At 47.8% G+C, this 17,471-nt stretch overlaps 1 protein-coding gene across 1 annotated transcript in view; it reads left to right on the forward strand.

The window, feature by feature from the left end:
• The window catches only part of LOC144767653 (B-cell receptor CD22-like), a 324,333-nt gene that overhangs the window by 222,977 nt on the left and 83,885 nt on the right, over positions 1 to 17,471 (forward strand). The window contains exon 8 of the mRNA XM_078651050.1: positions 2,679 to 2,945. Within this exon, the coding sequence (XP_078507176.1) occupies positions 2,679 to 2,945 (267 nt within the window). The remainder of the gene's footprint in view (positions 1 to 2,678; positions 2,946 to 17,471) is intronic.

The following is a 17,471-nucleotide window of genomic DNA, read 5'->3' on the forward strand; positions in this document are numbered from 1 at the left end:
CCTGCCATACCCAGGAGCGACCCTTCGATACCCAGGAGCGCCCCTGCCATACCCAGGAGCGCCCCTTCCATACCCAGGAGCGCCCCTTCCATACCCAGGAGTGTCCCTGCCATACCCAAGAGTGTCCCTGCCATACCCAGGAGCGCCCCTTCCATACCCAGGAGTGTCCCTGCCATACCCAAGAGTGTCCCTGCCATACCCAGGAGCGCCCCTTCCATACCCAGGAGTGTCCCTGCCATACCCAGGAGTGTCCCTGCCATACCCAGGAGCGCCCCTGCCATACCCGGGAGCGCCCTTGCCATACCCAGGAGCGCCCCTGCCATACCCGGGAGCGCCCTTGCCATACCCAGGAGCGCCACTGCCATACCCAGGATCTCCCCCGCCATACCCGGGAGCGCCCCTGCAATACCCAGGAGTGTCCCTGCCATACCCAGGAGCGCCCCTGCCATACCCAGGAGCGCCCCTGCAATACCCAGGAGTGTCCCTGCCATACCCAGGAGCGCCCCTGCCATACCCAGGAGCGCCCCTGCAATACCCAGGAGTGTCCCTGCCATACCCAGGAGCGCCCCTGCCATACCCGGGAGCGGCCCTTCCATACCCAGGAGCGCCCCTGCCATACCCAGGAGCGCCCCTGCCATACCCGAGAGCGCCACTGCCATACCCAGGATCTCCCCCGACATACCCAGGAGCGCCCCTTCGATACCCAGGAGCACCCCTTCGATACCCAGGAGCGCCCCTGCCATACCCAGGAGCGCCCCTTCGATACCCAGGAGCGCCCCTTCCATACCCAGGATCTCCCCTGCCATACCCAGGAGCGCCCCTGCAATACCCTGGAGCGCCCCTGCCATACCCAAGTGCGCCCCTGCCATACACAGGAATACAGCTGCCATACCCAGGTGTGCCCCTGACATACCCATGATCTCCCCCACCATACCCAGGATCTCCACTGCCATACCCAGGATCTCCCTGCCATACCCAGGAGCGCCCCTGCCATACCCAAGTGCGCCCCTGCCATACCCAGGTGTGCCCCTGCCATACCCAGGAATGCACCTGCATATCCAGGAGCGCCCCTGCCATACCCAGGTGCCACCCCTGCCATACCCAGGGGCGCCCCGTCCATTCCCAGGAGAGCTCCTGCCATACCCAGGAGCGCCCTTGCCAAACCCAGGAGTGCCCTTGCCAAACCGAGGAGCGCCCCTGCCATACCCAGGAGAGATCCTGCCATACCCAGGAGCGCCCTTGCCAAACCCAGGAGTGCCCTTGTCATACCCAGGAGTGCCCCTGCCACACCCGGGATCTCCCCCGCCATACCCAGGAGCTCCCCTGCCATACCCAGGAGCGCCCCTGCCACACCCAGGATCTCCCCCGCCATACCCAGGAGCTCCCCTGCCATACCCAGGAGCGCCCCTGTCGTATCCAGGAGTGCCCCTGCCATACCCAGGACGCCCCTGCCACACCCAGGATCTCCCCCGCCATACCCAGGAGCGCCCCTGCCATACCCAGGAGCGCCCCTGTCGTATCCAGGAGTGCCCCTGCCATACCCAGGAGCGCCCCTGCCATACCCAGGATCTCCCCCGCCATATGCAGGCCCGTCCCTGCCTGACAGAGGTAGGTTTGGTTCAGGGCATGGACCTACTTCATGGGGAGTAGTCCAAGGGCCAGATCAGTGGATATTTGTCTCATCAGAGTATCATGCGGATGGGTCCCAGGGGGTGCCAGTGTCCCAAGGTTCTGTTAGTTGGGAGTGGCCTCAGCATCCAGGGGTGTCACAGGCCGGGAAGTAGTGAGCACAAGTTTGGGCCTCAACATATGGCGCCTACCCATCTGGGTGAGTCTGGGAAGATGGGCATTCTTCAGCCTTTTTCCAGGGTGAGTTGTGGCCCCATTGTGTGGCAGTGAAGCAACCTGCATGGCATAGGTTTATTACAAGAGAGGTATGCTTGAAAATCTACACAAAAGTTACAGCTTTATAAAGGTTAGTATGGGAAATTACATAACTTTCCAAAATTAGGTACATTGAGGCCAACACAGATAAGCGCGCACCCACTTACCTACACACACTCTTACAGAATGTGACTGCAAGTGGCTCGAATTCAAACCCAAATTCCGAAATGGGATAATAGGTTCAAATGGCTCCAAATGGTACAATGAGTAACACTGCTTTGGTAGGAGACTTGTGTGCTAGTAATGGAATCATTTCAGTCATTCCAAAAAAAATGTATACCATTGGAGAAGTGTGGCTCACTGGTTAGGTGGAGAAGTGTGGCTCACTGGTTAGAGCAGGCAGACCCTGGAGCAGAGGTCAGACCCGGGACCAGGGTTCAATTCCCGACGCGGCAGGGTCTTGAGCTCAAATGTCCACGGACTTGATAATTCTCGCTCCGGTGCCTGCCCTAATCATGGGTTCTCACTCTGCAACTCTGGGCATTAAGCTTGCTTAATCTCCCCAACGGCCCCCTGCGGCGGGATGCCTGGCTTTCACCTTGGGGATGCCCTGTAGGGGCTATCTCACAGGGAAAAGCCAGGACGGGTTCCCAAGGCAAGCGCCGAGATGCCTCCGGGTGATTCGAGCGCTATATAAGAACAAAAAAAAAAAAAAAAAAATTGATGAAGACCAGTTTAAAGTCACATGTGCAAGTTGAGTCTCAATTTCATGAAATTTTATACGTTATCTTTAGATGCTCCAAGGGGTGTAAACATCGACCCAAGCCCATCGCTAATCCTTAAAGAGGGAGACACTGCTGAAGTCACCTGTACTGTACGTCAGAGTAACCCTGCTGCTACTGAATACAAATGGTATAAGGATGATGAAATATATCATGGGAGCCGAGGCTCAAAAATACATTTTCCAAGCCTTAAGTCTTCAGATTCTGGTGGTTACATCTGCAAAGCTGCAAACAATGTCTCTTCCACCAAGTCCAATGCACTGCAGCTGGTCGTCCAATGTGAGTGGTATCGCGGAGTATCTATTTGTTCGCTTTTTCTTTACCTTCATTAACTCAGCTCCTCTTTCACAGCAGCTTCTAGTACCCTGTTAGTGTAATGAAGGTCCATCTTGGTCCACATCTCCAGTGCATCTCCTCACTGGTTGTCATTTCTTTGTGGCACCTTCTTATTATCTTCTTTAACTTGTCCTTTTGATTTCTAAGCCTCTCTTTCGTTTCATCCCCTTTTCTTATTTCAGCCATTAGCTTTCTTCGGTAGCACCTGCCCTTTCTGGTTCATTGAGACATATGAGATTGAGTAAGAGATTCTTATATCTAAAGATCCAGATACATGTCAGATCTTGAGAACATCCATGAAGGGCAAATCTACATGTATTCATGTAGATGGTGAGTGGCTACCCTGCCCTCCTGTACTTGAGCTGGGCATCACTGTGCTGGAATCCGATACTGGGGATGATCAGGTGAGGTCCACCTCTGCTTCTCCATGGACTTCTATTGAATACATTCCCTTCCACAAGCTCCACACCATATGGAGTCATTAATGTCTGACATGATACAAGGCACCTAATCCCCTCTGACCTCTCTGTGACCTACCCCGGGAACAGGGTCCTAGACAGCCTCTGCCCTCTCTGTGACCCTCCCCTAGGAACAGGAAACATGTCATTCATCCTGTGGGCCAGGAGAAGTTGAAAACTCTGCGGCCTCCCGTGGCTTTCCTGACATGGTGTAGATCTGGAAAGGCGCAAGTGGACAAACATTTCCGGTCTAGTCGGGAGATGCCTCCTCTCAGCCATGTTTTCCATTTTTGAGCAATTTTTCCCAGTTTACTCTTTCTCAACCTATTTCCATGTCCTGTTTCTAAACTAATATCTCATGTTTGTTGGTTTTCTGTTCTTGAACTCTGTATTTTCTGAAACTAGTCGGGTTTTAGGCGGTCACTGTTTTTGCACATTATCTATGTTTGTTTTATTGTAATTTCCATACTCGTTGTTTTAGCTTACCTGCCATTTCCTTGCTACTCTGCTTATACTGACTCATTTTTTGTGGCTCATTTCACGTGTTGTTATTTTACTGATATTTTTCTGTGCTCAGATTTCCGCCTGGACTTAAATGTCTGCTGCTTCTTTGTTTACTTTACCCGAATCAGATGTTGTGCCTGATGCACAAAGCAATCAAGTTTGTGTCTAAATTTATTAATGGCCTACGTCTGTAATGTACTTGAGAAATACTATTTTTAATTCACAATCCCTATTTGGAGTATTATTTATGCATAATATGTCTCCCTGAATGTGTAATATTGCACTTTCACAATGTATTACCTAAGTGCAGATGTGGAGGTTTACTAGGGGCATGGAAAATATGGGCACGGCCGCATATGGAAAATGTAGTAGAGGCACAGGAGGTCAGTTCAACACCACCGCACACATCCAGTGGCACACCCACCCAGCCTGGAAACCTTTCAAACGGAAACAAGTAGTACTCCCAGTCCAGCTGGCTCAAAGCTACACTTACAGGCAAACACCGCACACTGGCTACTCACTGTAGCTGCAAAGGATACACACAATTAGCACTGAATGCAGTGCTTTTCACACAAAGCAACAATACCAATACACTATGAGCAACGAGAAAGTGAGATGAAAAGAAATCGCACACTTCCAATGATTTGGGAAGAAAACACGTGACAGAAATATGTAGCACTGTCATAAAATTTTTAGAAGTGACTAGTCATGCGAAAATACATCTGGTAATCTGCTGGACAACAGCATGCCTGCCCAGCCTAGCAACTACAAAAAGGTCTAGAAACCTAACATCCACTTCAGGATGCAAAATGGTGCCCCCTGCCAGGAGAAAGAAAACCACATATACACACAAAATCCAGGAGATAGGGCAGGTGAGGTGAGGAAGACCACCTGTGCTATTCCACACCCCAGTGCCAGTGGATGTACCAATGACCAATCACACACTTGTGGTGCCCACAATCATAACTTCCACAATCTTATTATTAAAAACGTATTTTGTTACATAGTACTTCATACAATGCTTCTGCCACAGTGCTGTAATTGCCAATTGTTATAATAACCTGATTTAATCGACCTCCGTTAACCCACCTCTGAACGATAGATGTTAGTGTCCCCCTTTGTGGACTCAAACTTATGTCCTAAAGATCATCACTTCCTCAGCGGAAACCATTCAACTCCATATTCTGTCCTGCCAGCTACAGGCTGCAGGCTCAGTGGCACTGTTCGCCACTATCAGAAACAAACAGCTGAGGAGAAAGAGGGCACACAAACAAAGATGTGTACGATGAGGGATCGCTGACATATAGGCGATGACGAGCGAGTGCTTCTCTGCACATGTGATCCTGGACATAACTAGGGAACTCAAACTGGTAGTAACGTCAACCACAGTTCCTTCCATGTCCCACTGCCCATGTCAAGGGTCACTCCAGAGCCCCGGTGGCATCATAGCTGGCATCTCAGAGCCCTGCCAGTGGAGTTGCGTGCAGCAGCTACTGCGGCAACAGTACATCACTTCACTGGCACTGCAGTTGTATAGTACAGCTGACTTTCTACGTGTGGCAAGCACACACCCAGAACACCAGGCACCTTTCCTGCACCTGACATACCTGGCACTCCTTTGAGAGTTGTTTAAGATTCCGGGACATCATTTACAGATGTGTATGCCAAGTGTGCAACACGTGACAGCTTAATCTTTCATCAATCAGCAAATGCAGCTCAACTGAATGATGCACAGGATGGAGACGAGGCTCTCTGGGGAATTTCTGGATTATTTAGTTAGAAGGAGAAATCTGATGCATGTCTACCCATGTCAAACTCTGTTCACTGAAAGTGACATGACAAGACCTGGGACGAACTCCTGGTAACGATGCAGTGGTGGGTGTAATTGGGATAACCCATTGAAAATAATATTGGGCCTCAGGGTTGTCTACCTCCCCTTACTCATTGACATCATTTAGAAGTCTCTGGGGTCGCACTTGCGACCCCTAGCCTGTCCATTGCGACCCCTGGCACTGTTCTTGCGCCCCTTGACTGACAGAATGCAAAAGCAGAGACAATACCTAAAAAGGTAAACAGGGCCTTAATGGACCCTGTGTACTTTCAGCAACTCTCAGATTCACCCAGCACTAAGGCTTTCTGTTTTCAGCAAATTCTGCTTTTCAATGGAGGCTTCAGTTAATGAAAAACTTTTAAATACAGCGTGAGCCTGCTCACAGCGAAGCCTGCTGTGGTCAGGACTGAGGGTACTTGGCATGACCTCTCTTGGGGAGGAGGGAGGCACAAAGGTCCACTTGCAGGAGAGGTGCTGTTCATGGATGTGTATTATGGGCAGAGTGTGTTTCGCTTGCTCTGCTGAGATATTCCAGTGAGTGTGCAGGGCACCTCATCCGTGGACTAGCGATAAAAGAGAGGGCAGTTCTACAGCCCAACTTAACTCTCTAGACAGCACAACACATCTGTAAATATTTTGTTTTTCAATGTACTAGCCTGGCAAGGACGGTGCCACGGCAACACCTTTTCTTAGGGCTGAAGCATTTCAATGAACATAAATCAACAAAAAAAAGATGGTTGAAATACAAGGCTTTAGGTATGCAGGACAGAATGATTAGATTCTTGTATAGTAAAGCTCTCAGGTCTTATGTTGCTCAAAAGACGAATTCTAAGGATAGTGTCAAATGCACTTCATGTCATGGTCACTATGCCAGTGTTCCAATGTATTTGTCAAATATTAAGATGGATGCCAGGCACATTTAAGAATATTTACACACAAACAAAAAGCTACTTGAAATTTTCCTTCTAGCATAATACTCATGCATGTAAAAATCACAGCATGAAACTCAATAAAAAGCAATGACTGCTTGAAGATTGTTGCCTCTTGGCAACCTTGCATATCTTCCCCTTCACTGTTGTCCTTAGAGTCACGGACGTCATTCAGGGGGTCATTAGCAGTGACTTTACATTCCTTATTTTCTCCCCATTTATACTATTAGTGAATACTATTCTATTATTGTTGGAAAACGAGGCATTAGTTGTGAGACCTGCTCAAATAATAAGTCTACATTTGTCCTCTACTGGGATTAAACACCCTATTGTAGCGCTTGAAGCCTCAGAGGGTGGCGTTGCAGAGCAGTCTAAGGCTTACTCAAGGGAGTACGTGTGAGCTAGGAATCGCCATTTACAGGTACGCAGAAATAACACACCATAATTGATTGTCCCGTCTGAACTTTTCTTTATAAAAAGGAAGAGTACATTTATTATACACACAATACTCATCAATTTACAAATATACATAAGCCGGTGGAAATACTTCTTGACATTGCGGAAACTTTCCCTCCCCTCCCACGGGGGGTCTTGTACCACCACTCACATGTATGAAGATCATCTTTCCCCAAATACAACGGGTTGACCATAACCTGGAATGAGGGTCCTTTCCACTGGCACCACCGCCGTGGCGGCCTGCCCCATTATTTCAACAAGCATTTATAATGGGAACACCTGCCATAGTGACACATAACCCTGACTGAGAGCATCTCATAATGACCTTTGCACAGGTCTGTGTCACAAGAGCTTTCAAGGAAGCAACAGTTGTCCCCCTGCTAAAAAAAACAACTGGTGGGACCCTGGGATCTTAACTAACTATTGGCCTATTTTCTGGCTCCCTTATTTGGCCAAAATATTGGAATCTCAAGTGGCCAAATGTGTTTGCACCTTCATTGAGCAGTCGGACTATCATGATCCTAACCAAGCGGGGTTTCCCCCAGCCCATTCTACCGAGGCAGTAATACTCACCGTACTGGACACACTATGAAAAGGAAGCCAATAAGGGCTCTCTCCAGGCCTTGGTGCTGCTGGATCTGTCAGCGGCATTTGACACGGTTGATCATGGTACCCAGATCAACCGTGTCAGGAAGGCCGTCTTAAGGTGATGGCGTCCAGCTGGGTTGAGTCATTTCTTGAGGAACGTACTCAGTCAGTGCTTCTCTCCAAGTTCACATAATAGTGTTCAACCGCAATCATAATAGCATCAATGATGCATATATATTATAATACAGCAGTTGCACAGTGATCAAAAACAGTGTATGTAGAATCCAAAAAGTTCAGAAAATGTTCTCCAAAACTAAAGACAATTTTAGATCTGCGTTTTTTATTCAAGAGTCCTGGCAGATCGAATCCAAAGTGAACTAAATGATGCAGCTTAAATTCAGCATGCAGAAACAAGCTTCAAAGTTCCCTAAACATTTTGGGCTATTGACGGTAGCCCTTCATCAGGGGAATCTGTAACAAGTAAATCAATCATTGTAATGGAAATCAATGCAATCACATTCATGAATTTTAACTGACATAAGGCTCAAAAGCAAGTGGCTAAAGAGCACCAATTTCCCGACTCCATGTCAACAAATGTCCAGAAGTGACAATAGAGACAAACATAAAGACAGAACCAACGTCCAAGATTAAGGCTCCGAAAGTGCCAAGTATGAAAGATAAGTGAAAATGTAATAAAATCCACACCCAGGAACAACAAAGTCTAAATACCTGAAGGCAGAACTGTGAACACATAACCAGCATCCAAACGATTTTAACTGTCAAAGCAACCAGAAATGAATTAAAATCGTATTTCCAAAAGGCACATTTTTTTTAGCCTTATGTCAGTCAAAATTCATGAATTTGATTGCATTGATGGCTAAGCAACCCTTACACGGATGCACACATGTGTGCACACATGTCCACATGTAATCAGTCCAGTGCCCAGGGCTTCAGCGCAGTGTCCTTATCTCACAAGGCGGATACAGGTGAAATGCACATTGAGTCCATTTATCATGAGTTTACTGTGGGTGAGTCACAGCTTATGAGGCTCTCTCACAGCAAAAGCTCAAAAATCAGGTGTTCAAGAAGCAAAAATTCTAGGCGGCTCAGATGTTCAGAACCTCATGCTCACACACGACGTCCCCAGTTGGTTTCTATGGGGAAGTAATAGCCACTATGCATAGGTATTATTCCCCTAGTCAGCCATAACCAGTGACAAGGGGTTCTGACCAGAGCCCCCTACTCACCAGTTATCCGCTCAGACCACCTACTTCTGTATGTCTTCGATTCTTTCACTATTTTAGGTCTCACCTGAGGCAGTGTCCATGCGCTGCCTCTTGACAGTCTATTGAATCTTATAGAAACCTAAAAAGTGTTTAGAGCATAATCATTAATTATCATTGGTTGATGTCTTTGTCACTCTCACTTATTTTCTCTTTATCGGTTAGAGGCAGATGAGCTTGTTTCATTTTGATGACTATCTCACTTCAGATGGCTATGGTTTTTACAAATCTAGAGTTAACACCACACACACACTCACACACAAACAGGGACAGCAGGATTTTTGTTTAATCTTTTTTTTTTTAAACAACCACACAGAGCCAGCAGCTTTGAGCCAGCACATATCACACAAAGTATCCTACTCCAAAACACTGCCACTTTACTCCACTCTAATCTATTCTGTTCACTCTACCCCACTCTGCTCCACTCTATGCCATCCTACTCCGCTCCATGCCATTCCACCCTACTCCACTCTAGGCAACTCCACTCTACATCACACCACTAAATGCTACTCCATGCCACTCCACAACATTCTACTCCACTCTAAGGCACTCTATGCCACTCCACTCTATTCCACTCTACACCACTTTACAACACTCCACTCTATGACACTCTACTTCACTCTGTGCCACTCCACTGTACACCAATCATTGCGCTCTTTGCCACTCCACTCTACACCACTCTACACCACTCCACTCTATGGCACTTCACTCTATGCCACTCCACTCTACGCCACTCCACTCCATTTCACTCATGACACTCTACCCCATACTACACTATTCCACTCTATGACCCTGTACTCCACAAACTGCCACTTTTTAAAAAAACGTTTTTATTGAGCAAAAGAAACCATACAATAAACATGTATCATTGCTTGTCAGGTTATCACAGTATCCCAGTCGTTGACATGCAGTCAAAATCAAACATCCGAGACAACAACAACAACAAAAACAGAAAAAACATTGCCATCAGTCAGATTTCAGTGTATATCGAGAACTTCCAGATATTCAATGCTAGCTAGATATATCAGCGTGTCCTGTTGGATACTCTCTTCTCTATAGCGCCCTAGTACAATAGTACTTGTCCTAGATAAATAAAAAGTGCGCCCAATGTCAGAGGTTAATTAAATAATCCAGCCTGAGCATGATCAGTCAGTGTCTATCTCTGCTTGGGTCATTAAGTACTCCCTCAATGGGGCCCATATGTCTCTTGGCCGTGAGGCGCTGGGAAGCCCTTCAGCATATGTCTCCAACTGATCGCGGCAGTACACCATATCTTTGAGCCAGTTGTCTGCCTTTGGGTACAGTGTGCTATCCCATGTGAACAGGGTGCGTCTCTTCGCCAGGAGGAGGGACAATTGTATAAATCTCCCTAGAATCCCCTTGAGGTGTGGGCCATGGCTCAGCAAGCACAGTGCTGGAGTATTACTTAATGTCACCCCTGTCATAGCGGTAAGCAGATTTAACACTTTCTCCCAGTATTGAAAGACCCGGTGACATTGCCATGCCATATGTATGAAGCCGGCCTCCCCCGTACCACACCTCCTGAAGGCGGCTGTCGCCCGTAGTCCGATTTTCCACAACCTGTGGGTGTGATAGGTCTGGTGTAGGAATTTGAGGTGTATGATGCGAAGGTTACTGTTGGGCGATAATCGTCCCGTCATTGAACACATTTTCGTCCACTCCTCCTCTGTTATGTTAGGGTCAATGTCAGTATTCCACCTCGTCAGGCAGGGGACATAGCTATGTGGCGTGTCTTTCTGTACGGCCTTGTATAATTTGGTGACCAGCTTGCGCTTCGTGGGCGCGGTGATGGTCAGTTGTAGTGCGGACAGTGTCTCGGGTTCGTCCGGGAAGCATGTGTAGTGCTCTTTCATTGCGCGCCTTAGCCTGTAGCGCGTAAACTGGAACAGGAGTGTAGGATTTGTGATGTACTCCAGGTCAGCCCCCGAGATGTATGAACCCTCTGGGAATAGATCACTCATGCATGTGATGCCTACTTCCTTAAGCGCTTTGACCGTCCCCCAGTCGCTGGCCACCGAGAGCGCCGCGTGTTCCTCTATGGGTAATGCCGGAGCATATAAGGGAAGTTTATGCGTTCTGCGGCCAATCGCCTGCCACGCTGCCACCGTGGTGTCAAGTGTGTTGATCTCTACCCTCGGAGTGCGACAGTGTTTGTGTGTTAAGATGCCGCGCAAGGGGACAGGGTGGGCATCCCCCTCCTCCACCGCTACGTGTGGAGTGAACCTGTGCGGTTGATACCAGTAGAATGCATAATGCGCCTGACAGCACAAGTAGTATATATAAAAATCCGGTGCGTTAAAGCCCCCTCTGTCATAAGGTAAAGATAAGGTTTTCCAGCTTATCCTCGGCGGCTTGGCACCCCATATAAGTCTTAACAGCTGTGTCTGCAGCAGTTTAAAAAAATTCAAAGGGAGCGGGATAGGGACATTACTGAGGAGATAAAGGAATTTAGGCAGAACTACCATTTTTAGGATGGAAATCCGGTCCGCTAGTGATAGCGGGAGCCTCTGCCATTTATCAATTTGCGTGACTAGAGTCGTGTACGCAACCCCGTAATTCTCAGTCATCACTGTTTGGGGGTCTCTGTGTATCCACACCCCTAAATACTTGACCGGGTCTACAGACCAGACTAATGGGTACTCAACTGGGGGGGGGGGTTGTTACTTCCGTCAAAGGGATGATCACGGATTTATCCCAGTTTATATGTAAGCCGGAGAACAGACCAAATTTAACGTATTCTCGCAGCACCAGGGACAAGTGTGTGCTCGGTTCCCGAACATACAGGACCATATCGTCCGCATACATCGAAATCCCCACTAGGCGATTATTAAAATTCAGGGCCGCCGCTCTATGTATCTGTCGTATTTTACAAGCCAATGGCTCCAGTACAATGGCGAATAACAACGGGGAGAGCGGGCACTCCTGCCGAGTGCCCCTACTCACTGCAAATTGTTTAGACGTGTCCCCGCCTACTCGGACCCTAGCAGATGGTTCCGTATGGATGTATGACGTTACAACGAGATATATTACAACGCACTCCGTTACAACGCATTTTTTACAACGCAGGATCCATTACATCGCATGCCTTTACAACGCATGACATTACATAGCAGATGCTATTACAACGCATGCCATTACAATGTAAGTATAGGTAAGTATATTATTTTTTTTTTAAATGTAAGTAATTTAAATTTAATTAATTAAATAAATTACATTGTTTTTAAATAATTATTTAGTACATATATTACTTTAAGTTTATTTTTAAAAGAACTTTTAATAATAAAGAACTATTTTTAATAAATAATAAAATTATTAAAATAATTTTTTTTAATTAAAATAAAAGATTGTATTTTAAAACTAAACCCTAAAAAAAACCTGTACCCCAAAACCCAAACCCAGCCCTGAACCCTAAAAATACCCCTGTACCCCAAAACCCAAACCCAGCCCTGAAACCTAAAAATACCCCTGTACCCCAAAACCCAAACCCAGCCCTGAACCCTAAAAATACCCCTGTACCCCAAAACCCAAACCCAGCCCTGAAACCTAAAAATACCCCTGTACCCCAAAACCCAAACCCAGCACTGAACCCTAAAAATACCCCTGTACCCCAAAACCCAAACCCAGCCCTGAAACCTAAAAATACCCCTGTACCCCAAAACCCAAACCCAACCCTGAAACCTAAAAATACCCCTGTACCCCAAAACCCAAACCCAACCCTGAAACCTAAAAATACCCCTGTTCCCCAAAACCCAAACCCAGCCCTGAAACCTAAAAATACCCCTGTACCCCAAAACTCAAACCCAGCCCTGAAACCTAAAAATACCCCTGTACCCCAAAACCCAAACCCAACCCTGAAACCTAAAAATACCCCTGTACCCCAAAACCCAAACCCAGCCCTGAAACCTAAAAATAGCCCTGTACCCCAAAACTCAAACCCAACCCTGAAACCTAAAAATACCCCTGTACCCCAAAACCCAAACCCAACCCTGAAACCTAAAAATACCCCAGTACCCCAAACCCAAACCCAACCCTGAAACCTAAAAATACCCCTGTACCCCAAAACCCAAACCCAACCCTGAAACCTAAAAATACCCCTGTACCCCAAAACCCAAACCCAACCCTGAAACCTAAAAATACCCCTGTACCCCTGTACCCCAAAACCCAAACCCAACCCTGAAACCTAAAAATACCCATGTACCCCAAAACCCAAACCCAACCCTGAAACCTAAAAATACCCCTGTACCCCAAAACCCAAACCCAATATATTTATTTATTTTTAATATTAAATAAAATAATTAAATAATGTTAAATAAAATATAAAATAAAATTATATACTTACCTATACTTACGTTGTAATGGCATGCGTTGTAATAGCATCTGCTATGTAATGTCATGCGTTGTAAAGGCATGCGATGTAATGGATCCAGCGTTGTAAAAGTTGCGTTGTAATAGAAGTGCGTTGTAAAAGTTGCGATATAACGGCTGTTTCCCGTTCCGTATAGAGGATCTGAATCCACCGTAAGAACACTGTGGGGAAACCCATTCTTCTCAGTATATGCATCATATATCGCCATTCAATGGAGTCAAACGCCTTCGCCGCGTCCAGTAGGACCTCGACGGCATGTAGTTTGGGATTCAGGACATGTAGCATGGCAAAAATAGTGGGCAGATTTAATGAAGTTGATCTGTCGGGTATAAACCCAGCCTGATCAGGTAGCACGAGGAGCGGCATTAGGGGTTGGAGTTTGGTGGCAAGTATTTTAGCAAGGATTTTGGCATCTAGGTTAATAAGGGACCAAGGACGGTATGAGTCACAGCTGTCGGGGGGCTTGTCCTTCTTTAATAACGTGATGATCATCGCCTGGCGTAACGTAGAGGTAAGCGGGCAGTGTCATATGCCTCGGCATACATCTCCAGGAGATGGGGAGCTAATATGTCTGCATGCGCTTTGTAAAATTCTGCTGTTAGGCCGTCCGGCCCCGGAGCCTTCCCATTTGGAAGTGTCTTAATGGCGTCCGTGACATCTTCGACATCTAGAGGAAGACTGAGGTACTTGCGGTGTATGTCCGACAGCCACGCACATGCTACGTCATCAAGGTAGACGTCCATGGCTGGCTCATCCATCCATCCCGAGGATGTGTATAATGCGGAGTAAAAAGTGCGGAATTGCTCTACTACGGCAGTGGGAGAGTAGTGCGACTGCCCATCGGTGTCTACAATGTGGTCTATTGGAGGCTGGCAGGTCTTGCTCTGTAACCGACCCGCTAATGTTCTGCCCGGTCTCCCTCCCTCGCCATATCGCCGAGCTACTTGCCGCTTGGAGAGGTATTTCACCTCCGTGTCTGCGAGCGTGTTGTATTCATCTATATGTTCACGTATTTCAGCAAGTAAGGGAGTCGATGGCGTGCGGTCATATCGTGTTTCCAATTCGCGCAATTTTGCTTCTATTGTGGCAAGGCGTCCCCTGATGTCCTTAAGTATCCTCGCAGATGTGCTGATGCATGCGCCCCGAATTGTGACCTTGAAAGCCTCCCACAGTATTTCTTGGCTGTCTACTGATCCCACATTGTTCTCAAAGTATTGCACTATTGACTTCCTGATGGTTTCAGCATATAGTGGATCGAGGAGTGATTCTGCCCTGAATCGCCACGTGTATGGTTTGTGTGGAATTTGCAGCGTTAGGACCACCGGGTTATGATCGGATAGTGTTCTGGGGCGGTTGTGGACGTTCGTGACCCAATTGTGTGTCCCCTCGCTCACCAATCAATAATCCAGTCGGGACCAGCCTTTGTTCGCCGGTGTTATGTGAGTTCCCGCTAGTACCCCCGCGTTTCTATGTCTCCATGCATCTATCAGGCCAAATTCAAGCATGCCATCCCTCACGCATTGTGCAACCCGGCCCATTCTAGTGCTCTGGGGATTAGATTTGTCAGTGGTGGGATCTAGATACGTGTTAAGGTCTCCGCCTAATATAATTTCCGTCTCGGGCCACTCACGTAGTGTTCTGTACATATTCTAGTAGGACGTAGTGTCGTCTACCACCGGTCCATATATATTCCCAAGTGTCACCAACATGTTTCCCAATTTTCCCAGCACCATCACCCAGCGACCCTCATGATCTGTGTATGTGCGAAGAGCTGTGAAAGCCACCCCTTTTTTCACCAGTATGAGAACGCCTCTGGCATATGAGGAGTAGGAGGAGGCCAGGCGATATGACGCCCAGCGTCTGGCAACCCTGTCTTTTGTCGCGTTTGTGAGATGCGTTTCTTGCAATAACGCAAGGTGTACATGGTGTCTATCTAAGTGCGCCAGCACCTGTCTAATTTTCTGCGGCGTAGTGAGCCCTCTAACATTCCAGGTGATACAATTATATGTGGACCCAGCCATGTGCTCTGAGTTGTAAATGGACATCAGCAGCTAATCTACCATCTTTGGAGCGCTCACAACAGTCACAATAGCATGGCATGATAATCATCGCATCGACTGACTTTGGCATAAAGTAAACAAAACATAACCTCCCCGCCCCCTCCCACTTCAGCATTCCCAACCTGCTAAAGACATGTCCCTCATATAACGCCCTCAAAAAACCCAACAATTGTAAACACCGATCCCATCGGGGTCACCCATTGAGGGCGTGCTGGCTTTACCCACTCCCCGGTGTATTAGGGAGTGTTGCCTCCATTAACTTATTGCTTCCCCTCAGCTCGAGTAACAGTGCGAAATTGCGTAGTGTAGTTATCATAATTTTGAGAGACTGCTCAATTTAACAAGTATTGCGTGTAATAACAAGTACGTCTATACACCATCCCCGTCTGGAGCATAACAAGCCCATCTGCAAATCACGCTATACCGGATGTATGATGTTACAACGCATACTTTTACCACGCATACCTTTACAACACGGTTTTTACATCGCAAACCTTTACAACGCATAGCGCTTAGAGGTGCTGGATAGTGGTAAGTATAATTTTCTATTCCAACTCCAGTCCCCGTGGACACTAGGGAAGGTGTTGGATAGAAAATTAAACTTATTCCCTATCCTAGAGCGCCCCCCAGCGCAATGCGTTGTAATGGTTTGTGTTGTAATGCCTGCGTTGTAATGGTAGTGCGTGGTAAAAGTTTTGTTGTAAACGTTGTTTACCCGCTATACCCCTCTTACTACTTAGCCCTCAACGTCCGATGTCTGGGAAGTAGGTGATTGCTGTCGTTGGCGCCGGAGTGTCCGAGCATGGTCCCTCGCCTGCTGGGGATTTGTGAAAATCTTGACTTTTTCCATGGTGCCCCATCGCAGGCGCGCAGGGTATAACATCGCATGTGGAATTTGTTCTTTCTGTAGGAGTTTCTTAACAGCCTGGAACTCCTTGCTGGCTGCTTGTACGTTTGCTATAAAATCCGGATAAATGGATAGCGCATTACCCTGGTAGGTGATCGAGCCCTTCAGTCTGGTTGTGCGCAGAATTGTGTCCCGATCCCGATAATTGAGGAGCCGCGCGATTATGGGCCTCGGGGGGGGGGGGGTTCCTGGTGGTGGACGTGCTGCTAGTGACTGGTGCGCACGCTCTATTGCGAATAGGGGAGACAGATTGTCTTTTCCGCAGATGTCGCGAATCATCCCCTCAACATATTCCTCTAGGCGCCCCACATTGGTGGATTCTGGCAGGCCCAAAATGCGTATGTTATTCCGGCGTGCGCGCACTTCAATGTCCTCATTCGTGGCCTGGATGACTTCAAGCAGCTTGGTTAAGTCAGAGGTCTTATCCGCCACCTGTTGGAGCCCCTCTTCCGCATCAGAGATGCGCTGTTCAGCCTCCCCAAGTCGCGTCGCTTGTTTGTCCAGCTTGGACGAGAAGTGGTCCATCATACCGTTCAATGCTTCTATCTTACCATCTATTGCTTGTAAGCTCGCCTGGATGGCCGCTAGGGATTTTTCAAGTGCAGTGGGAGAGTTCGCAGGCATTTCTAATTCCAAGTCTGATGTCGCAGAGTTACCTGGCTTGGTCTCCTTGCGTAGTTCCAACGTCAGCCGGGGCTGATTCTTCTCTGGTTTACCCATGTCCCCAGCCAGGCGCAGCAGACTTCCGCAAACAGCCCCCGCAGCACGCGTGCGATAGCGCTATGATGTCGAATATAGGGTCAATCCAATAGTGGGGCAGACACTGTCCTGTTGGGCCACCGCTTCAACTCGATCCTGCTCAGGCCTCCAACCCCTTGTGTTGAAGCAGTCTTAGATTTGCTGCACTGAGGCGAACTAAAATGGCGCCCTGCCCGCTAGTAAAGCATGCAGCGTCTATGAAGTGGGGGAGTCACACGTGCTGCGCTGGGCTGTAACTCTGCCTGATGCACCGTTGTAAGCAGTAGGTCTGCTGTGGCACTGTGTGAAGGCGACGCAGCAATGTGGA

This window comes from Lissotriton helveticus, chromosome 7, assembly GCF_964261635.1.
Source record: "Lissotriton helveticus chromosome 7, aLisHel1.1, whole genome shotgun sequence".
NCBI lineage: Eukaryota > Metazoa > Chordata > Amphibia > Caudata > Salamandridae > Lissotriton > Lissotriton helveticus.